The sequence below is a fragment of the Mustela erminea genome, chromosome 8 (assembly GCF_009829155.1).
Source record: "Mustela erminea isolate mMusErm1 chromosome 8, mMusErm1.Pri, whole genome shotgun sequence".
Classification (NCBI taxonomy): domain Eukaryota; kingdom Metazoa; phylum Chordata; class Mammalia; order Carnivora; family Mustelidae; genus Mustela; species Mustela erminea.
In genome coordinates, this window is record NC_045621.1 from 108182 (window position 1) to 132539 (window position 24358).

At 37.8% G+C, this 24358-nt stretch overlaps 1 protein-coding gene across 5 annotated transcripts in view; it reads right to left on the reverse strand.

Annotated features, from left to right (window-relative positions):
- Positions 1–17371: 17371 nt before the first annotated feature.
- The window catches only part of ZSWIM2 (zinc finger SWIM-type containing 2), a 32209-nt gene continuing 25222 nt past the window's right edge, over positions 17372–24358 (reverse strand). For 2 of the 5 annotated variants that reach the window (XM_032354969.1, XM_032354968.1), the window contains 2 exons: positions 19256–19409; positions 17372–18310 (listed from right to left, as the gene is read on the reverse strand). In XM_032354969.1, coding sequence (XP_032210860.1) covers positions 17498–18310; positions 19256–19409 — 967 coding nt within the window. In that variant the 3' untranslated portion in view covers positions 17372–17497. Of the gene's footprint in view, positions 18311–19255; positions 19410–22888; positions 23012–24358 lie in introns of those variants that run through there. The other 3 variants (XM_032354970.1, XM_032354971.1, XR_004288574.1) reach the window with 3 other exon arrangements.

Genomic DNA, 24358 nt, shown 5'->3' on the forward strand with positions numbered 1-24358 from the left:
GTTTAGGGGGTTGGCAAAAAAGGTGAAGGGGATCATAGGTACAAACTTCCCGTTACTAAATAAATGACTCTCAGGGATATAATGTAAAACGTAAGGAAGATAGTCCATAATATTTTAACAACTTTGTATAGTGACAAACTGGACCTATGGAGATGATCATTTCATAGTATATAAAAATATGGAATCAGATCAATCAAAATATGAAACCAATATAGTATTGTAAATCAGTTGTGTGGTGCCCAAATGGGGTGTCTCTTGATCTGATGGGGGCCCCAAAAGTGGAGTGACCATCTGGTGGAAGCTCACAGCATAGGCAGTGAGAGAATTCACCTGAGGCAGAACGGAGGCTCTAAAGGTTTCTTGAATACACCTGCATAGGAGCGGAAAGCAGGGTGGCAGAGGCCGTCTGCAACAAGGCAGTGCGTGGGGGCTCTTTTTAAAGGGAGAAGATGAGGAAATGTGGCTACATAGGGAATCTTTCGTTTTTTGGGAACTGTGCCTAATTGTAAGTAGCCCATTCTTTCATTAGGGTCTATGGATATTTGAGCTGGGTTTCCCAGTGGGTCTGCCTGAATTCAGCCCGGGGTCACTGTTGCCCCTTCTGCACTCTATGACTGTTTGCCTAAAAGCAGCTCCTACAAATTACAAATTATAAATAAATGAACATTACTTATGGGATTTAATAGGATGGGGTAACATCTCAGCTGCTCTCAGGCAGAGTTTTTCCCTCAGAGTTCATAGGAAGTCTCAGCTCTCCAGAATGATTTAACTATAACTGCTGAAAAGGTATTAAAAAGACGGTTTTGATGGTCCTGTTAGCCAATGACTCATAAATCAGAGGAACCGGGGTTGTTTTGACAACCCCCCCCAGTATTTTGTCTTTTTTTTTTTTTTAATTTGAGGTGTAAGTTATAAATTTTGTAGTATTTAATTATAGTTTTCTTCAGAAAAAAATGCTTTTAGAAATTTTTTCTTGATCTCTTTACTCATATTTTGAATATATTCTAAACTTTTAAGAGAATGTACCAAAATACAGGAGCTTTCCTATTAGCCTGAAGACTCAAGTCCATAAAGGAACAAAAACCTGTGTCTCAAGTAGAGAGACTGCTCAGTTATCAGGTCAACCATCTCTTCGGAGGGTTCTCCGGACCAGCCCTTTTGCAGAATTGGTGCTAATTTCTCACGCCCTGCCCCTGACTGGTTAATGTGAGAGGAAGACTGGAAACACTGAAGCACCCTTTCTGGAGAGGGTGTTTGTGAAGGGAGCTATCCCCTCACCTTTTTTTTTAAAAACTTTTTGTTTTTTTATTTTTTTTTAAGATTTTACTTGAGAGGGAGAGAGCATGAGGGGGGAGGGGGTCAGAGGGAGGAGCAGACCCCCCGTGGAGCTGGGAGCCCAATGCGGGACTCGATCCTGAAGCTCCAGGATCATGAGCTGAGCCGAAGGCAGTTGCTTAACCAGCTGAGCCACCCAATGCCCCCCTCCCGCCCCCGCCAAAACCTTACCTTCTATGGTGGTGGAGAGAGTACTTTACTGGTATTCCTTCCAGAAACTTGGGTGGTGAACAGAGGACCACTGATGAAGTTTGGGGGTGTCCATAATAGGACACACAGCCTTTTCTACAAGGGTGAATATGTGCCCAGAGGGTTAGTGGGGTTATAACTTTTACCAGCAAGACCCCAACTGGCTTCCCTTTGTCTTCACAGGAACATTAACCTTGTCTCTAAGAGGCAATCAACAGGAGGAGCTCCTACTGGTGTTTCAGACCAATCTGAGCTTGACCAGCGGCTCACATCTATGCAGATGGACCCACAGAGCGTCTGATGCTTATTATAATGTTAAGCCCTCCACCCAAGGAAGAGCACACGTTTCATTAACATAACATAGTGTGAGGGCCTACTTTGAGCGATTCCATCTTGGTTAAACAGCGATTTTGTTGTTTATGCAGTAAAACTTAAACTGACCCTGCACCCCCAACCCCCACCCCCTCCCACCCCTGGCCAGGGGAAATTTTATAAAAGCAAGTCCGGGAAACCAGTCAAATGTGGTCAACCAGTCCCTGATAACAGAGCCCAAATACAAGGGTGGGTCAGGTCAGGCGGAGCTAACAGCCCCAGTGCAGGGATGATTCGGGTCAAGTGGAGACACCCAGTCAGTGGGGCGCATACTGTCTCCCTAGCGACCAAGGAGCGTGGGCCCCGTCTTTTGGGTGCCAATTCTGACCAAGGTGATAGGCTAGTGCAAATAGCTACTATGGGGTGAATTGTAATGCAGTTGGCCATCAGTGTGTGACCTAGTGTGACTGTGCAGCTTTCTCTGTGAGTTACAATCTCATCGGCCACCTGTGCGTGGCCAGGCTCAACCACATGGCCTTTGCCCTTTAAAAGTTAGTCTGTGAGGCTGGGAGGGGTTTCCCTCTCTGTAAGAGACGGCCCCGACCGGTGTGTTTGATTCTCAATGCTTAGCATGAAATAAAGCTTTGCTTGACCTTTGCTTTGTATCAGTCTCGCTCCTTTGGTCATGGACCCTAAGACATAGAATACAGGCATAGGCATGTTTTCTAAGGATGTATTTCTAAGCATGTTTTCTAAGTATGCCTTTGCAACCTTATGCCCACCTAAATATAGGACGACAAAACTCCTTTTTCTGAGTAGTCATCCTCACCCTGAAGGAAACCTCTCAGCTCCCACACAAGGAGTCACGGCTTTGGGAGTTATCCCCTGTGATCTCCTTATTTGCTGAAAATCAAATGTCGTTTGTTGGGCACATCCACCTGGTCTCCATCTGTAATGAAGGGGTTCAGGACAGGTTCCCTCCACCCTTCATATGCCCTTTTTGTGTGTGGATTATTTTGAGCTGGAGGCAGTTGAGCCCTTGTGGCCTCAAGAGAAACTCCTGTCCTTCCCTTAACCACACAGAAGTAGCTAAGCTGGTGTTCTTTCCCAGAATAAGGGCTATTAACAGATAAATTTCATCTGAGGGACCCATCTGTATGTCAGGCAGACATCTAATTACCAAATACCTGCTTTTATCATCCTGTGAAGTGCTTCCTTTCCTCTGAAGTCCCAGACCCCCGCCCCCTTCTTCCTTCAGGGTGACTTTCACACTTCATTTTCCCTGTCTTTGGAATTCCCACGTCTGTGCAGATTCCCCATATGTACGGTATTAAATCTGATTTTCTGTTAGTCTGCCTCATGTCAATTTGATTCTCAGTCCGGCAAGAAGGACCTTTGAAGGGACAGGGATTCTTACTCCCTGATATTAACTCCCCAAGGAGTCAACGCAGGTTAATTTGGTCACAACAGGAGAGCCGCTCTGTCCCAACACAAGAGGGGAAAAAGCACTAGGGAGATGGCATTGTAATTCCCAGCAGGCGGGAATAAGAATTGTGTCTTTACCAGAGAGGACTCAAGTTTAAACACTGAAGAAACTTCAGAGATCTTATTTTATTTATGATCAACTGTGGGTTAGAGAATTTCAGTGCCTTACGGCAGGCCACAAAGCCATTTAGAAGCTGAAATCTGACAGGAATCAAATGTCTTGAGTTTCCAGCCCATTTTATTCTTTCTTTCTCTCAGCAGCTTGAACTTTCTTTCTTGATCTTTTAATCCATGGATCGCTGTTATCCCATTTTAAAGTAATCTTTGGTCGATTCCAGCTAGACAATGTTTTCTGAAGTCCACAACAGTAAAACATCTTTCAAAACAAGAGAGTGTAGCTAATTTATATGTCTATGTTTGTATTTATAGATAACACCTTCCCATTTACCATATTTTATTTCCATGGCCTGTAGTATCTTGTCAGTCCTCTTCAAGCTTGGTAGCTGTGCCACCTAAGGAGTTTTAACATTCTCGGGTTCTGTTTTCAGAAATTCCAAGTGTATGAGTCCACAACAAAATAAATTTGCCAGAAGATAAGTGATTTTGATGATGATCAAGATTTGTAAATCTAGTACCTAATGCTTCTCTAATGTAAATCTAGTCCTTGGGCCAGCAACATCAGCATCATCTGTGAACTTGCTATAAATGCAGACTCTTCAGTGCTGCTCGCAAACATATTTATTATTTTTTAAATTTTTTTTAAAGATTTATTTATTTGACAGAGAAAGAGAGAGCACAAGTAGGCAGAGAGGCAGGCAGAGAGAAGGGGTAAGCAGACTTCCTGCTGAGCAGAGAACCTGGTGCGGTTGATCCCAGGACCCCGAGATCATGACCTTAGGTGAAGGTAGAGGCTTAACCCATTGAGCCACCCAGGCGCCTCTCCCAAACACATTTAACTCACATTCACATTTTATTTACTTTTTAATAATATTTTTATTTAACTGTATATCCAAAATCACCATTTAAACAAATTATCAATATTAAAAAATTAGTGAGATACTTTACCTTTTTTTTCATACTAAGTCTTAAAATCCTGGGAGCGTTTACATTTATGGCTTGTACCATTTTGACTAGCCGCACCACAAGTGTAGCTTAATGGCTACATGTGCTTAGTAGCTACCACGCTGGACCGTGCACAACTGAACCATGGCTCAAATATGTCTGTTAGAGCCTTCAAATGATATGTAAGTAAACAAAAATGATGGCAACTATCATTTCACATTCACATTTTAATAAGATCTCCTAGGTGATGTGTAAGCAATGCAGTTTGAGAAGCACAACTCTTAATACTCATCTCTGCCAAATAAAATCTTTTAGGATCTGAACTACATGTTATGGGAACCCCACTACCTATCTGCAAAAGGCTCTACCTTTCTCTAGGGATCCCCTGGTCCATTCTTTCCTTGGACCATATAAAAGTACTTCTTTCTACTACTGTTCCCCACGTGGGAACAGTGTATTTTAAATTCCCTGGTGTGCTTGCTTGCTTTCTTTCTTTCTTTCTTTCTTTCTTTCTTCCTTCTCCTTCCTTCCTTTCAATTCCTTGAAACTGCTAAGATGTTTCTGGCCTTGGAATATTGCATTTGTCCTTCCCTCTTTGGATGCCCTTTTTTGATTATTGTTATCGAGGTCTCTCCTGAGGGATGCCTGAGGAGCTCAGTCAGTTAAGTGGCTGATTCTTGATTTCAGCTTAGATCATGATCTCAGTGTCCTGAGATTGAGCTCTGCCTCAGGCTCTGCACTCAGTAGGGAGTCTGCTTGAGGATTCTCTCTCTCTCCCTCTTCCCCACTGCTCTGCACATACACGCACACGCACCCCCCCACACACACACATGCTGTCTGCAATAAATAAATCTTAATTTCTTGAAGAATCTCCACACTGTTTTCCAGAGAGGCTGCACCAACTTGCATTCCCACCAACAGTGGAAGAGGGTTCCCCTTTCTCCACATCCTCTCCAACACATGTTGTTTCCTGTCTTGCTAATTTTAGCCATTCTAACTGGTGTAAGGTGATATCTCAATGTGGTTTTAATTTGAATCTCCCTGAGGGCTAGTGATGATGAACATTTTTTCATGTGTCTGATAGCCATTTGTATGTCTTTATTGGAGAAGTGTCTGTCCATATCTTCTGCGCATTTTTTGATATGATTGTCTGTTTTGCGTGTGTTGAGTTTGAGGAGTTCTTTATAGATCCTGGATATCAACCTTTTGTCTGTACTGTCATTTGCAAATATCTTCTCCCATTCCGTGGGTTGCCTCTTTGTTTTCTTTACTGTTTCCTTTGCTGTGCAGAAGCTTTTGATTTTGATGAAGTCTTCAAGAAATTAAAAATAGAGCTTCCCTATGGCCCTGCAATTGCACTCCTGGGTATTTACCCCAAAGATACAGATGTCGTGAAAAGAAAGGCCATCTGTACCCCAATGTTTATAGCAGCAATGGCCACAGTCGCCAAACTATGGAAAGAACCAAGATGCCCTTCAACAGATGAATGGATAAGGAAAATGTGGTTCATATACACTACGGAGTATTATGCTTCCATCAGAAAGGATGAATACCCAACTTTTGTAGCAACATGAACAGGAGTGGAAGAGATTATGCTGAGTGAAATAAGTCAAGCAGAGAGAGACAATTATCATATGGCTTCACTTATTTGTGGAGCATAACAAATAGCATGGAGGACATGGGGTGTTAGAGAGGAGAAGGGAGTTGAGGGAAATTGGAAGGGGAGGTGAACCATGAGAGACTATGGACTCTGAAAAACAATCTGAGGGGTTTGAAGTGGCGGGGGGGTGGGAGGTCGGGGTACCAGGTGGTGGGTATTATAGAGGGCACAGATTGCATGGAACACTGGGTGTGGTGAAAAAATTAATGAATACTGTTATGCTGAATATAAATAAATTAATTTAAAAAAAAGTATTTGCTGAATTTGTTAGACCTTTTCTTACCCCATCTAAGCTGGCTTCTGAACCTTAATCCCTACATCCTTCCTATAATATCATCCTGTCCTTAGTTTTTGTTCATTTTCATATTGAAAATTGCACAGGTTGTCTACCTATCTCCCTTCCCTGGTAGATATTAAGCTTCTACAGGATAAGGAACTTCTCTGTCCTTTAGAACAGAAATTCAGTAATATGGCAAGTAGTTAATGTTTTCTGAACAATTATATCAAATTTGAATTATTTATGTAGTTATTCATTTACCTCTTTAACATTTTCCTGAAAGCTCAAAGTAAAGTTTTCAAAATATGCATACCTGTACACACACACACACACACACACACACACACACATACATAGAGTCTCTTGCATTTTGTCAAAAACATAGAACCTCAGTGTGATATATTGAATAAAAATTACTTTTGGAAATAATTTTTTCTTATTTGAGGAACCTTTTCAGAAGAAAAAGAAAAGCTCTCAATGAAATTATACTTGTAGAAGAGAAAATCTTTAAACTTTCAGAATTTACAGTAGGGGGTCTAACCACAACTAAAATTTTATAAAATTAAGAGAAACAAAGTAACCACAAATAACCCATTTTATAATTAAAATAATCCTTGGAAATATCTTCTTGTATAAAGAAAAAGTTTGGGAAGCAACCAAGATGTCCTAAATGGCTTCTGTTGGGTGAGTGGATAAAATGGACAATGGATTATTCAGAGTTAAAAAGATAAGACCTATCAAGCCATGAAAAGACCTGCAAATTTAAGTGTGTATTACTAAGTGATGTGTCAGTCTGAAGAGGCTAAATACTGTATGGTTCCAACAATATTACATTCTAGAAAAGGCAAAACTATGGAGGCAGTAAAAAGGTCAGTTGTAGTATGGGGATAAACATGCAGAGCACAGAAGATTTTTAAGACAGTGAAAATATTCTGTATGATGTTACAGGGATGGATATATATTATTACATTTGTCCAAACTCACAGAGTATGCAATACCAAGAATGAACACTAAAGTTCACTCTTTATGGGTCTGGTGATTTGTGAACTTGGATGATTATGATAGATCAATAAAGGTCCATCCTTGGTAAACTAGTTATCATTATGGTGAATGATGTTGATGACAGGAGAGGCTATGCTTGCATGGGGGCAAGAGGTATATGATAAATCTCTGTACCTTTCTCTTGATTTTGCTGTGAAACTGAAACTACCTAAAAAAATGAAGTCTTCAAAAAAAGAGACAAGAACTTCTTGCAGTTTTGATCCAAGATGGCAATATAGGAGGCTTGTGAATTAGCCCCTTCCTAAGCACAGAACTGAATCTACGGCTACACATGGAGCACAAAAGGAATCCAGAAACTACTTGATTAAATCCTAGCTATCAGGCAAACTAGAAAATACCCACATCATCTACACTGAACTGGGTAGGAAACGCTGAGACACACTTTTGTCATAAATTCACTCCTAGCATAGAGCCAAACAATTAGGAGGGAACTCTCAACTCCCTGCTTCTCCCTGCAGAGCAAAGTGTTTGGACCCCACATCTGGTGCCCTGAGTTTTAAGACTTCTGAGGGACAGGTCCCAAAATAACTAACTCTGGAAACCAATGAAGTTTCCATCCAGAAGAACAAACAAGACTGTAGCAAAGAAATAGTTCTTAGGGGGCTTGTAAAAACTCACTGTGGCCATACCCACAGGGCTCAGCACAGAGACAGTGGGCAAAAAATTCCCACCTTTATCTTCCCCCAAGAGAAACTTATTTGTATACCTTAAAAGCTACTGCTGTGAATCAGACATCTAATCTAACATTGGTATAGAAGATGACTATGTGGTCCTCTCTCAAGATCAGGGAAGCCTGTGCATATTTCCACTGACTCCTCCTCTAACATACTTCGAGTAACCAATTTTTCCAGCTGAGGAACTTGTATGTTTGTCTATTACCCAGCTGTTGGGCTTCCAGCCAAGAGACAGATGCCTAGATCATCTGGCTTTGATAGCAAGGAGGACTTCCATTCATGAGAATTTATACATGATTGTAGCAAACAAAAAAATAGTTCTTTACCGATTGTTCCCCCAGGGGTTGCATTCACAAGTCCCACTGAATAGTAGCAAACAAAGAAGCAGTTCTTAATGGGTGCAGGAACATTCCCTGCACTTCCCACCACCCCACCCATTCATGGCTATAGCCCAGGGTCAGGCACAGAGGAAGCAGGTAAAAAAGCTCATCTCCCAGTTTTTCCATGGAAGGTGCCCAACTATATACTTTCCCAGCTGCTTCCCAAGGGTCCTGCTGCCAAACAGGTTTCATTCAGGTGCTGACTATGCCCTCTCCTTTGGGACATTGTTAACTACTGTGAGCCTCTAAGAACAAAGAAGGCAACCTGAACAGCCACAGAAAATTGAGAGACAACCAAGAGCTCAGGCACAGTTAAACGATTAGATTCATTTTATGCACAGGATTGCTCCTCAAAACTGGGAGAGGTGACTCTATTCTCTAATGTGCAGAGACCAACACCGAGACTCAAGGGAAATGTATAAACAGAGGAAAATATTCCAAACAGAGGAACAAGTAAAAACTATAGAAAGAGACCTTAAGGAAATGGAGATGGTGATTTATCAGGTAGAGTTCAAATAACTGTCAGAAAGAGACACTCATGGAGCTCAGGAGAACAATGTATGAACAAAGAATTTCAAGAAACAGAAAATATAGGATAGCACCAACTTAAGTATACAATAATTGAACCAAAAAATTAAGTAGAGGGATTCAATATCAAGCTAGATAAGGCAGAGAAAAGGTTCAGTGAACTTGAATACAGGGCACTAGAATTCATTCAGAGCAGCAACAAGGAAAAAGAATAAAAAGAGGGAAAATAGCTTTTAAGGGAATTACAGGACAACATCAAGAGGAACAAGATTTGCATTGTAGGGATCTAAAACAAAGAAGAAATGAGAGAAAGGAGCAGAAAATGTACTTAAAGGAATAATGGCTGAAATAATTCCTAACCTGGGGGATGACACAGATATCCAGATTTAGAAAGTCCACAGAATCCAACAAGATAAATCTAGAGACCCATACAACACATGTTATATTCAAATTTTCAAACATGAAGGAAAGAATATCAAGATCAGAAAGAAAGAGAGAAAAAAAGTAAAACAAAACAAAACTTAGGTACAGGCAACTTCCATAAGACTTTCAGCAGACTTTTATGCAGAACTTTGCAGGATGAAAAGAAGTGGCATGACATACTGAAAGCGCTAAAGGGAAAAAACTGCCAACCAAGAATATTCTGCTTGGAAACGTTGTCATTCAGAATTGAAGGAGAGAAAAAGAGTTTTCCAGAAGCAAAAGCTGAAGGAGTTCATCATTACTAGGCTAGACTTAGAAGAGATGTTTAAGGGAGTTTTTCATGCTGGAGGAAGCAAATTAGTAACAGGAAAGATACGACAGGATAAATCTCAGTGGTAGAGGAAAATATACAGTTAAATTCATAATAGTGTTGTGATATGATAATGATGGGTAAATCACTTATAACTCAAGTATAAAGGTTAAAAGGTAAAAGCATTAAAAATAACTATAGCTCAATGATTTGTTAATGGTTAAAGAAGGTAAAAAGATGTAAAATGTGACATCAAAGACAATATGTAAAAGTGTAGAGCTTCAGTATGCCTTTAAACTTGTTTTTATCATCTTAAAGTAGACTGTTATAAATACACAGTGTTTTATGCCAGCCTCCTGATAATCACAAAGCAGAAACCTATAGCAGACAAAATGTAAAGAGAAAGAAATCTAAGCATCCAACGCAGGAAGAACCTGAACATACAAGGAATGTATTAGGACATTGTCGGGGGACAAAGAGCAGGACAACTATAGCAGGGAACATCGATCTCACACTTTTATCAGTGGATAGTTTGTTTAAACAGACAAACAAAAAATCAATAAGAAAACACTGGACTTAAATGAACTTTAGACCAAATGGACTTAATAGACATTTACAGAACATTCTACTCCATCGGAGCAGGACATACATCCCTCTCAAGCACACATACAACATTCTCCAGGATAGAACATGTTAGGCCACAAAACTTATTATTTAAGAAGACTGAAATCACAACAACCATTTTTCTGACAATAGTGGTAGGAAACTAGAAATCATTTACATGAAAAAAAAAAGAAAATTAACAAAAATGTGGAATTTAAACAATGTGCTACTGTATAAGCAATGGGCCAGAGGAGAATCAAAAGAGAAATTTAAAAGACTACATCTTGAGAGAAATGAAAATGAAAATGCAATATACCAATACTTACGGGATCCAGCAAAAGCAGTTCTAAGAGCAAAGTTCATAGTGATAAACCCCTACTTAAGAAAGAACAACCATCTCAAACAACATCACACCTCAAAGAACTAGAAAAGAAGATCAAACTAAGCCCAATGTTAGTAGAAGGGAGGAAACAACAATTTCCGAGTAGAAATAAATGAAATAGACTGAGAAAACAACAGAAACAATCAATGGAATGAAGAGCTGCGTTTTTCAAAAGACAAACAAAATAGAAAAAAATTTTAGCTACTTTTTACCAGGATAAAAATGAGAGGACTGAGGGCACCTGGTGGTTCAGTCAGTTAAGTGTCTGCCCTTGGCTCAGGTCATGATCTCCGGGTTCTAGGATCAAGACCCCTGTTGGGCTTCCTGTGCAGCAGAGAGTCTGCTTCTCTCTCTAATGCTTGTTCTCTCTCTCTCTCAAACAAATAAATAAAAATCTTACCAAAAAAGAGAGGACTGAAATAAATAAAATTAGTAATGAAAGAGGAGAATGTGCAACTGATAACAGAAATACAATAGATCACAAGAGACTACAGTGAACAAATATATACCAACTAGCTGGGCAACATAAAAGAAACGGACATTAGGAGCATATAACCTACTAAGACTGAACCATGAAAAAAACAGAAAATCTGAACAGATTGATTTCCAGTAAAGAGACTGAATCAGTAATTGAAAACCTCTTAACAAACATAAAAGTCCAGGACCAGACAGTTTCACTGGTGAATTTTACCAAACATTTTAAAAATAAACAAAACCAATCATCTCAGACTCTTTCAAAAAATGGAAGAAGAAATACACCCAAACTCATGTTACCAAGCCCGCATTACCCAGATACAAACACCAGACAAAGATCTTACAAGAAGGAAAATTCAAGCCAATACTCCTAATGAACATAGATACAAAAATCTCCTACAGGAAAGTGGTATCACCAAAGATGGCAAAATAGGCTGTTCCTAGCTTCATCCTTCCTCACAAGAAGAACCACCAATAACTTCATGGACAAAGCACCACCAAGGGAATCCTAGAACACAAGGGTGAAGATGAAGCACCTCCCCACACCGTAATGACTGAGACAGCCTGCATTAGAAGGGTAAAGGCAGTGGCACATGCTGACCACATTGCCTTTTTCCTAGGCTGGTGCAGCAACACCCTGAGAAATCTTCCCTAAGAAAACAGAGCCCAGGGTGGACAACCAGCTCCTTCAATATTGCTGTTTGTTTCCTGGAAGCCCTGATTCTGGTTTCCCCAAGAAGGACTGTAGAAGAATCTATAGGGCTTGAAAATTAGGAATATGATTGTAATGGAGAAGGGAAAGGGGCTTGCAGTAGCCAGCACTCAGACCTTGGTACTCTGAACTCTTAACTACAGCACCCGAAGAGTACTTACAACCAGCAGCTTGCCCATTGGTAGAAACCAAGTCAGTAGCATAGTCTGAGCAGAGAACAGTTGAATACGGTTCTCCCTGATTCAGGTCCTCTGCTGAAGAGTTTTGCTGGTCCTAGCCTGGTCTGCCCCAGCACACAAAGGGGAGCTTAGTAATAACTCCATATACTGCTGAGGAAAGCGCCTACCCTTACCGACCAGAAAGGCTGGCAGGAACATCGGGAAGCAGCAGAGTCCAGAGAACCTCAAGCAACCAACAACCAAATAATTGATTAAAAGGTGGGCAGAGGACCTGAATAGACATTTCAGATTTAATTTTAAAATACTTAAACATCCTATAAAATACTAATTATTCAGACAGAATTTGGGTGAATTTTACCTTGGTAACAATATAAAGTAACATATTTTAAAGCTTCCTATTGTCAAATAATCAAATGAAGGTTAAAAATATTATATTTGAGTATTATTATCATATTCTTTTTTTTTTTACACAATTTCCTAGCCTACAGTAAAATTAGGAACTGGACTTTTAAAAATTATATCTCTGAAAGAAAATTTCTATAAACAAAATAATGTAAGTCAATGCTGGTACTACATTTTAATTTCAAAATCTATGCCACATTTAGCACTGTTTCATTATTTTATTTTTAGACTTATTTATTTGAGAGAGAAACAGAGCTAGCATGCGGGGGGGTGGGTAGGAGGAGAGGGAGAGGGAATCTCAAGCAGACTCCATGATGGGCTTAGAGCCCCACCTGCGGCTTGATCCCATGACCCTGAGATCACAACCTGAGCCAAAACCAGGAGTTGGTGCTCAACCAACTATGCTACCCAGGTGCCCCTTATAATGTTATTTAAACTATGTATTAGTACTATGAAATTTATTGAAATAACCAGGATCAAAGTATTTTAATAGTTTTGATTTTTCTTCAACTTATTTTTAAAATTTTGCAATTAAAAACCATGACCATTAGATTCTTATTCTATTTTTTCCTCTGTCTAGAATTTTAGCATTTAATATATCTGCTGCTGAAGTGAACAATAGAATTTTAGCATTTTGAAATCATTAATTATTCACCATAATGAAAAACTAATGAGGAAGAAATTGCTATTTTTATTGTAAATAATCAGTGACATGGGTGTGTAAAACTTTTGTGAAAATTAACTTTAGCATATTTTAGTGGTAAAGTATAAAAGGGATCTATTTTATTATTTCTAGCTTGTACATATTTCTTCTAAATTTTTAGCTTCTATCATTTTTTTAAGCAATATTTACACCCAATGTGGGGTTTGAACTCACAACCCCAAGATCAAGAGTGGTACACTCTACTGACTGAGGCAAGCAGGGGTCCCTGATGGCATTTTTTGAAAAAGAAATTTTTGTCACTATACCTTAATGGTCTTATCCATATGTTATTGAAATATCACTGAAACATACTTCTGGTCCATTGCTGACATTTTTTAAATAAAAACAACTACTTAAAATATTTCTACCTTACTCCTTTGTACTGTAAGAATAATATATCCACATATTAACACTAGATTAAAGTTGCATCTAAAACACAATTTGATATTTAGTGTTATATCTTCTAGTCCTTTCTCTTGGGATTTCAAATATTTGAACAAGTATACATCTGACAAATGTGTTTCAGTATGGAACAGATGGCCATAAAACAGTACAAATTATTCACAAGCTGGAATCCAACTTTCAAACACTAGAGCCTCTCCAGTGATTTAAACTTCTATGATATGCCAAATTGTCTTACACAAATCAATGTTTCCTACTCAAACTTGAAAAATTCTCCCTCTGCCCCAAGGAGATCATTCACTCATTCGACCATCACGACATTTTAACTTAAAGAAAATTGGTCAGCCTCTTCAAAGAACATATTAAAAGTAGAACGTGCTTCACAGTAGACATCACTTAGAAAACAGCTCCATCAGTTTTTAATCGCCTAATTGCTTTTGGATATGTTCCTGCAAATGTGTACCTCTGAATATTTCATTATAATGGCTTCTTTGAATAAAATATTTATTACCATATGTACAAGAAACACATTCTATATGTAGTAATTAATCATGATAATATTCATGAAGGTATCTGCTCAGTACATTACTAATTCTATAACTATACTTCACTGTTAAGAATGATATTCTGCCTTTACAAGCTCCAGAAAACATTCTCTAGCCAGAATCAGAAAAAGATTTGTTTAAAATGGAATAATATAATATTCCCTCAATTAAAAGCTGAGAGAGATTCAGAGAAAAGGGGCTGAAAAACAATAGCACTGTGTTCTAACGTCAGAGTGCGAGCAAGAAAATGTGAGTTTTCTTCTCACCTTCTCACCAGCCACACTGGGTGGCTTCCCACCTTGGGTGAGACATTAAAAACACTTAAACTTTATTTTCCACAATTAAAAAAACCCCGTGGGGACACCTGAGTGGCTCAGTCAGTTAAATGCCTACCCTCTGTTCAGCGTATGATCCCAGGTCATGGGATGGAGCCCCACATCGGGCGTCTTGCTCAGCAGGGAGCCTGCTTCTTCCTCTGCCTGCCACTCCCCGTTTCCACGTGTGCGCTCTCTCTCTCTCTGACCAACCAACCAACCAACCAACCAACCAACCAACCAACCCCGGATCTCCAAAAATCCACTCAGCTCCTCCACTTCGTGATTCTACTGCAGGGCTAGGGGAGATTAAGAGACACAGAAAAGGGTTTGAGCAAACCACCAGCTCCTTGCACCCAAGTCTCCCACCATGTCCTCCCACCCCCACACGGCCCTGATTCTGGGTGACTTTTCCCACCAGTGCACAGCCCCACTGCCCAACAGCCTTCTGTCGATTTAGACGTCTGCTGCCTCACTACATGTCTTTGTTGCCATGACACCCGGCAACGTGATTGGGCCTCAACACATCTGCCGCTGAGAAAGTCAGCATAAGGAGTGTCCGGTGCTGAAGGTCACATCCTGTGAGTCTCTCCACCTGGGCTACGACCAAGCAACAACTTAAAATTCAGTCTTTGAAACAACCTGTTCACTCTGCCTCAAATTTCCATTTATTGGTCACTTCCCCAGGGAAGCCCCATCTTCAGTCTCACCTTCATCACTGTACTTTGTGTTTCCTTCCTTTCCTAACAGCTCACTCCCCTTCCCATCCCAAACCCTTGCATTTTTTCTCTGGATTTCTGATTCTACTACACGAGCTCCTTAACCCTGGCGTCTTTTCATAAAATGTTTCTGTCCCTCCACCCTTAGTCCCCTCTTGCCTTACCCCGTAGTCCTTCTAAGGATGTCCCTTCCCCGCAGCCCGCTCTTCACAGCACATTTATTTTCCCATACTGTCCTTGCATCAGGATAATTTCTCTGTGCTCTTTGACATTTGCAGATCAGAGCTCCAGACTTTCTTATAAAAATGTCAGTTCCCTTTGGGATTTACCATTTCTTGATTCCTCTCCTTTCTACACCTCCTCTGTAGATCTTCCAGACACCTTCAGCTAAAGATTTCTGGCTATGTATTTACAGACTTCCTTCCCTAACTCCTCCTACGGAGGTTAGTAATGTCTATGAGTCTGACCCAGTTATTGTCATTGGTTCTCATTTTCCGTCACATTTTCATTCTTGAAGGCTTCTCTTTGCCACATCCACCAACCTTTAGCCGTACCTGGAACCTCACTGAAACTTGCCCTTTGAAATCTCTTCTTCAGTCATTACTTTCTCTGACCCAAACTTTTGGGTTTGCAGCATGCCTTGTGCTCCTGTTTGACCAATCTTAGTCTTTCAAACCATTTATCATTTATCTTGCCTTAGAGTCAGCCTTTTCCTATAATCTCTTGTAATTTGTTCAGATTTTGAGTCTCTTTCTTCTTTGATCTCTCCCTTGTTGTGTCCCCAAATTTGCTTGCTCCTTTTCCTTACATTGTAACTACGACCAAAATTGTATCCTTCATGAATTCAGTGCTCCACCTTCTCTACCGTGACACATCGATCATGTTGTACAGCTAAACATCACCCAAATGAGTCAGATTGGCGCCATATACAGATTCATAGCCAGCAAACTTAAAAGGAACTTGAAGTTGCCTGAAATGCTATTATGCTTCTCCAGTTCACTTTCCATTTCTCTCAAGAAAATAGTTTCTTTAATCCTTTTCCAACAACCTCAAACATCTTTCTTCTTTGCCTACTCTCTGCTGATTGAGTCTACAATTTAGCCACCGCTTGCATCTAAATCTATAATACATAACCCCCTTCTGTTACAGTGGATAAGTTCCTGCATCCTACAATAGGCTATCCTGACACTTGTGCTCTAGATCCTTCTGTTATTAACAGTTATCACACATACCAGCTGTAGCTGTCTAATATCAATTATCACACACACCAGCTATATTTTTAATGGCATTTAAGTAAGTTCAAGTCTCAGCTTAAAAACAAAACAAAACCCTAAACCTACATCTTCCAGTTACTTTTGTCTCTTTTTTCATTCATAATCTCGTCCTGAGTTGTATGTAGTCCTGTTTCCATGTCCTCACCTGCCATTTTCTCTTCAGCCCAATCCAACCTAGACTTGGTTCCCACCACTCCACTAAACTCTCCTAGCTACGGCCACTAATATTTTCCTTATTGCTAAAGCAAAATTGTTTTCTTCAGTTTTGATATTACCTGATCAAGTGCTAAAAATTGACTACATTTTCTTTCTTTGGTTTTCTAATACCACATTTGTTTGTTTTGTTTGCCTCCTATGTGGCCACATGTCTTCATAATTCAGAAGTTCAGCAAATATAGAACACCCATGTTTGTCAAGCACTGTATGTTAAGTGTACAGCAGTGAATAAGACACAGGGTTCTTTCCCTGAAATATATTTTAATGGGAGGATTAAGTAATTTTATACAATCTTCAAAAATAGTAGAAATAGTAGAATTTGATAGTACCTATAAGTTTCTTGACATCAGTGAAATCATTCTAAATGTGGCATAACTTATAGCATTGTAAGGATATTTACTTTTCATTTCATGCATAAGAAATAACTTTAAAGAAATGAAGTGAACAAGATAACCACCACCTGGATTTTCCCATAGGTTTGTGGTAAATATTAATGCAAGAAAATGCAAAAAATATTCAAGGTCCTGGAAAGAATCTCTCCATGTTACATGTTATAAATGGAATGTTTAAAAACAGTGGCTTAAAGCAAAAAAAATCTATTTCCTTAATTTAAGTAAAAATAATTATTTTAATCAGTATGAAATAAAATTTCTAAAAGTTATTCATAAACATTCTGAACATATTTATCAAATGCTTTAAGTCTTATAAAGAATGGGGTCATTTCTTTTAAGAGTAGTTAGTCATTCATAGACAAGCAGGCAAAATGATGACAATTCTATCAACATTTGTCAAGAGTATAGTGTTTATGTTCTACAAATAAAACATTTTTATGTTCAATATCCAAATATTTTCTGATGTTAATAAAAAATACATCTTCATAACTGAACTCCTTCTAATATGAAAGATAGCTCAGGACTTTTTATATTTAAAGGATGAGATTCAGGCCTTCTTGACAGATTACTATATTTTTGTCTAATTTTACCCATATAATTATTATATCTTTTAGATAAACTAATTTTAGTTGTACCCCAATTGGTAATAAGATTTAAATCTTCTGGAAGTAAAGTATCTGATCTCTTCTTGTCTTCTCTTATTCTAGCACCAGAAGTCTTCTTTGGATTGTGGTTAATATGTTTACAGTCTTTTGCCATCTTCTGGCTTTGACAAGTGTGGTATTTTTCATTGATATGTGGGGTTTCCATTCCAGTAGGACCCATATTATTCTTGTGAGCAATAGCAGGAAGAAATGTTTGAGATGACATTTTTCCAAAGGGTCCAGTTGGTAAATCTTGAAGATACCTGGGGAAATGTTGGCTAATTTTATATTCATAGATTAATTTTCTTGAGTTTGAATCATCTAACTTGATAGAGAACAGATCATCTATTGCTATATCCTGATGGGTATCTGTTGGACTTTCAGGTATATTCAACTTCTCAGAATTATGTTGAGTTATGCTAGGTAAAATTCCAAGTCTATTTTGTTTAAGTACTAATCCAGTACCAGGAATAAAAAGTTCCAGTTCTTCCTGTTTTGACAGATGAGTGATGTTTGTATTTGAAATTGACTGATGCGTGTGTCCACTTACTGCTTTATCTTTCCAGATTAAAGGGTTATATATAACTTGTCCATCAATAGGGCATGAATTGCACTTGTAGAATAACCAACTGTCAATACATTTCCTATGAAACTTAAAAAAAAGGTGAGAGATAAAATTAGAGATATAATTATCTTGTTTATAATGTATACTACCTAAGTTTTTCCCACTTTCATTATTGTGTTACTATTAAAAACTATTTAGCAAGAATGGAAGATAATTATAATTTATCAAGTTTTATGAAACTATTTTAAAGAAGAAAATGAATGGGTTATGGGACTGATCTCCATTTTCAACATTAAAATGGAAAGGCTTCTTTGGATAACATTTCTGTAATATTGTTAAATCCCACTACTTATTAGACCATTAATTTTACTGTTTCTTTATAATGAATGAAATTTACAAAATGTATTAAATAATTAAGCTAATAAATAATAAATAGGTCATAAACAACTAGAGTTGGAAACGGATCTAATGATGGTAAGGTATAAAATATAAAATAACAAATCACATTCTTAGGAAGAAAACAAACTATCAGACATTTTAAGTAAAGGTGACTCTAAAGGTATAAATATTTATTTAAAGTAACTACTTCAGAGAAAACTGGTTACCAACTATATATATATGATAGAACAACGTTAGACTTTAATTTCAGTGAATTCATTTGAAATAATTAACTATGTCAACTTAAACATTTCTGTTTCATCCAAAGAATCACAAAAACACTTTATTCTATAAGATTTTTCTTTATATGGGTAATGAAAGTAGATAAAGTAGATAAAATAATCTAACTTGAAGAGTTATTTTATCTTATCTAAATACCATATAGCAGAAATGAGTCCCAATCAGTAGAAATCCATCCACAAGGGACAGAGCCACCTTTATAGTCTCCACTGCAGCTCTTTTACACATACTGTTCAATATGAACATTTCTGCACATAATACAACTAACAAGTGAAAGGAGAGACTTAAATTGTCAATTCATATGCAAACACTGGCCTTATGAGGAAAGTCAAACAAAAATGATGCAACATCTACCTTATGAGAACATGGTAGCAATCTTGTATGTTGACCCAGATGAAATGCCTTCAGACAAAGTCGACATTGATAGCCTGGAGCAAGCAGCTTACTATTCTTTGTAATCAGTAAGAGAGGCAGTGACTTCACCACTTGTTTTGGTGTGTAAACTTGGCTGAATGAGAATTAGCAGAAAGACGTGAATATTTATATGTGATTATAGATCAGGAAGTAATCAATGACACAGGTAAATAAACTCCATATAAATAATGTGAATGAATCCAATATTTTCATGAACTAAAGGTAAGAAATGTCATACATTATGAAGTCAAATAAATCTATATTTATATATTAATGCTGAACAAGATGGCCCCAATTTCAACATCAACTTCATAAATAACAAAATTTAGTCATTTCAAACAAAAACACTGACCTAAAATTTTTTGATTTGCATTTTTTAATGTCTATGAAATAAGAACAAAATTTTAATGAGAACCATATACTCAAATTATTTCAGTCTGGGCCAACACTTACTCTTTGTGTTTAGAAAAATACAGCCCAATTTATGATGCCATCTGGTAGGGAGTAAGGTGCATGGTAAGCCACATTAAATATTCCAGGTTACTGTGATAAATTGCTAGATGAGAATCTAAGAGGAAACTTACTTTCCCTTGGGGTATATGCTTACTACTTTAGTATTCTTAGACCACGTTTTGATTCTGAATGTACCAATTTCATTTTTTTCCAGAAGTACCAACCAACAAAACTAAGATTAATGTAAATTAAAGGTATTTTATGCTATTAATGACTGACAAAACAGATGAAACAAGTATTTAAAAACAAAACTTGGTTAAAGATTAGACATATTCCTATTATTTAAAAGTCATTCAGAACAAAGTTCAAGTACAGAAATACCTCAGAGATATTGTGGGTTTGGTTCCAGACCATCACCAGAAAGTAAGTCAAATGAATTTTTTGGTTTCCCAGTGTGAATAAAAGTTATATTTACATTATACTATAGTCTATTAAGTGTGCAATAACATTATGTCTGAAAAAGCAATGTACATACTTAAACTAAAGATGATTTACTGTGAAAAAATGCTAATATTATTTGAGTTTTAAGTGAGTTATAATATTTTGTTGATCTTGCCTCAATGTTAATGACTGCAGACTGATCAGGGTACTGGTTATTGAAGGTTGGGATGGCTGTGGCAATTTCTTGAAATAAGATAACAATGAAGTCTACCTCATCAAATAACACTTCTTTTCTGTAACATGTGATGCTGTTTGATTTCATTTTACTCACAGAAGATCTTCCTTCAAAATTTGTCAACAGTCTTTCTCTTAAAGATTTATTTACCTTTTCCAGAGAGAGAGAAAGTGAGTAGGGGGAGGAGCAGAAGGAGAGAAGAAGGAAGAGAGAGAGAATCTCAAGCAGACCATACTGAGCATGGAACACAACACAGGGCTTGATCTCAGGACCCTGAGGTCATGACCTTAGCCAACATCAAGAGTTGAATGTTCCATCAACTGGAACTTTAAAAATCAGCAGGCTTGGTTTTGGGAGAGACAGAGGGGGTAAGAAACTGAGTCCCCACCCTAAAAGAGAGAGCAAAACCAACAGTACCATTAAGATCAGCATAGAAATGACAATTTCAAAAACTGGGATATACAGGAAGAAGATGTATTCACTAATCTCAGAGTATGTGCTGGAGAGGCAGGGATCTCTGGGAGACTACTCCAAGAACCAAATAGCTGGTAGGCAGCATTTCCCTCCCCTACCTCCCAGCTGAACACATAGATGTGTGTTGGAACCCGTACAGTATTAACACTCTCCATCTACACTGCTAACAGCAGCACCCTGCCCCTGTGTTCTCTGGGGATGCACCTCCTCCAACAAGCTCTTTGCCCTTGTCAAGAGTTTGTCCAAAGAGGTGCCACAAGCCTGGCTGGGTACAAGCACCCCTGAGAGGGGATGGCACAACTCCAAAGTGATTCCTGCCCCAGTGAGAGGGGAAGATAACCATAAACACCAATTTTACTAGGCCCCAGCAGTGGGCTGGGGCAAACCTGTGCCCAAAAACAAAAGCCTCCCAGGAGGTAATACATGGAAAATACTTTGCAGTTTATTGTTATGCAATTATGGCAAAAGTTTGGTCTCACTCAACTCAAGCCCAAGAGAGCCCCAGACTAGCCCACTAATAACACAGGGACAAACCCTGCCCATAACAGACAAACCATTGCAGGTGACTGGACTAAAAACAAATTCAACTCAGCTACAACATAGGGCACACATAATCACATAGGAGATATCCCTGAAGTGCCACATTTTGGTGACCAGGGGATATTGCACTACAGGGAACCATATAACTTCTTTTTCATAAGGCCACTACTTTTAACATAGGAGACACAGTTGACTTTCGTAAAACTTAGAAACAGACACATAGAGTTAGACAAAATGAGAAGATAAAGGAATATGCCCCAAGTGAAAGAACAGAAAATCATAGCAAGAGAACTAAATGAAATGGAGATAAGCAATATGCCTGATAATTTAAAGTAATAAATATACCACTGGACTTGAGAAAAGAGTGAACGACTTGAGTGAGAACTACCAACAAAGAGATAGAAAGCATAAACAGAGATGAAGAATTCAATAACTGAAATTAAAAACACATGAGAGAGAATAAATAGACTGGAGGAAGCAGAAGAATAGGTCAGTGACCCAGAGGACAGAGTAATAGAAAGCAATCAACCTTAACAGGAGAAAGAAGAGAGAGAAAAGAGGGCAGAAAATTTATTTGAAGAAATAAGAGCTGAAAACTTCCTGAATATGGGGAAGGAAACAGAAAACCAGATCCAGGAGGCACAGAGAATCCCCAACAAAATCAACTGATAGAGGTCCACATCAAGACACATAGTAATTAAAATAGCAAAAAGTAGTGATATAGAGATAATTTCAAAAGCAGCAAGAGAAAAGAAAGAAGTTAATAAGTTAATATAAGGGAATCCCCATAAGGCTATGAGCTGATTTTTCAACAGAAACTTTGCAGGCCAGAAGTGAGTGGCATAATATGTACAAAGTGTAAAAGAAAAAAAAAACCTGCAGCCAAGAATACTCTTTCCAGCAAGGTATCATTCAGAATAGAAGGAGAGATAAAAAGTTTCCCAAATAAACAAGTTAAAAGAATTTATCACCACTAAACTAGATCTATATGCAATGTTAAAGGGGACTTCTTGAATCAAAAGAAAAGGCCATAAGCAGGAGTAAGAAAAGAAGGAAGCAAAAAAAGCAGTAAAATTAAGTATATCTGTAAATATCAGTCAAGAAATTCACAAAAAAGGATGTAAATTATGACACCATATCCCTAAAATGTAGAAGGGAGAGAAGAAAAATTTAGTGCATTGAGAATGGGTTGAAACTGAAGTGACTCCAATTTAATATAGACTACTATATGCATAAGATATTATATATAAACCTAATGGTAACTGCAAATCAAAAATTAGTTATAGCTATGCAAATAATAAAGAGAATTGAATTCACGTATGTGACTAAAGAAAGCCAGCAAACCATGAGAGAAGAGAGCAAGATTACAAAGGAACAGAGAAGAACTACAAAAGCAAACATAAAACAAGTTGAAAAATGGCAATACATACCTTCAATAATTACTTTGGACACAATACTCCAATTGAAAGACATGGGGTGATGGAATGGATAATAAATCAAGAACTATATGCTGTGTACAAGAGATTCATTTCAGACCTGAAGACACATGCAGACTGAAAATGAAGGGATGGAAAAACATTTATCATGCAAATGTAAGTGAAAATAAAGCCAGAGTAGCAACACTTTCATCATACAAAATCGACTTTAAAACAAAGACTGTGATAATAGACAAAGGATACTATATAATCATAATGAGAATAATCCAACAAGAATATATAACAATTACAAATATTTTTGTACCAAACATTTGGGAGCAACCAAATAGAGCAGCCAATAACAAACATAAAGTAAATAATTGGCAGTAACGCAGTATTATTAGGGGACTTTAACACCTCACTTACATCAATGGATAGATCATACAAACAGAAAATCAAAAAGGAAGCAGTAGCTTTGAATAACACATTGGGCCAGATAGATCTAAAAGATATAATCAGAATATTTCATCCTAAAACAGAAGAATACACATTCTTTCCAAGTACATATGGAACATTCTCCAGAACAGATCACATAATAGGACCACAAAACAGGTCTTAGTAAATTAAAAAAAGATTGAATTCTATCATGCATCTTTTCTGACCAGAACACTATGGAACTAGAAATCAACCACAGGAAAAAAATCTGGAAAAAAGCACAAATACATGGAGGTTGAATAACATGCTATTAAATAAGGAATGGCTTACCCAAGAAATCAAAGAGGAAATTTAAAAAAATACATGGAGAAAAAGGAAAACAGAATGGTGGAAAATCTTTGAGATGCAGCAAAAGCTGTTCCAAGAGGGAAGGTCATAGCAAAACAGACCTACCTCAAGAAACCAGAAACATCTCAAATAAACAACTTAACATTACATTTAAATAAGCTAGAAAAAGAAGACCAGAACCCAAACCTGTAGAAGGAAGTAAATAATAAATATCAGAACAGACATAAACAAAATAGAAGTTAAGGAAACAGCAAAACAGATCAATGAACCAGCAATTGGTTCTTTGAAAAGATCAACAAAATTAATAAACCTAGCCAGGCTCATTAAAAGAAAGAGGACTCTAAATCAGAAATGACAGAGGAGAAATAAAAACCAACACCACAGAAATACAAAAAATTAGAAGAAATTATTATGAATAGTTGTATGCCAACAAATTGGACAACCTAAGAAGTGGATAAATTAGTAGAAACATAATATCCCATAACTAAATTAGGAAGAAATAGAAAATTTGAACAGACCAATCTCTAGCAATGAAATTGAATAGTAATAAAAACAAAACAAAACAAACAAAAACGCCCCAAAAAACAAAGTCCAGGACAGTGTGGTGTCACAGGTGAGTTTAACCAAACATTTAATGAAGAGGTAATATCTATTCTTCTCAAACTATTCCAAAAAATAGAAGAGGAAGGAAAGCTCCCAAAT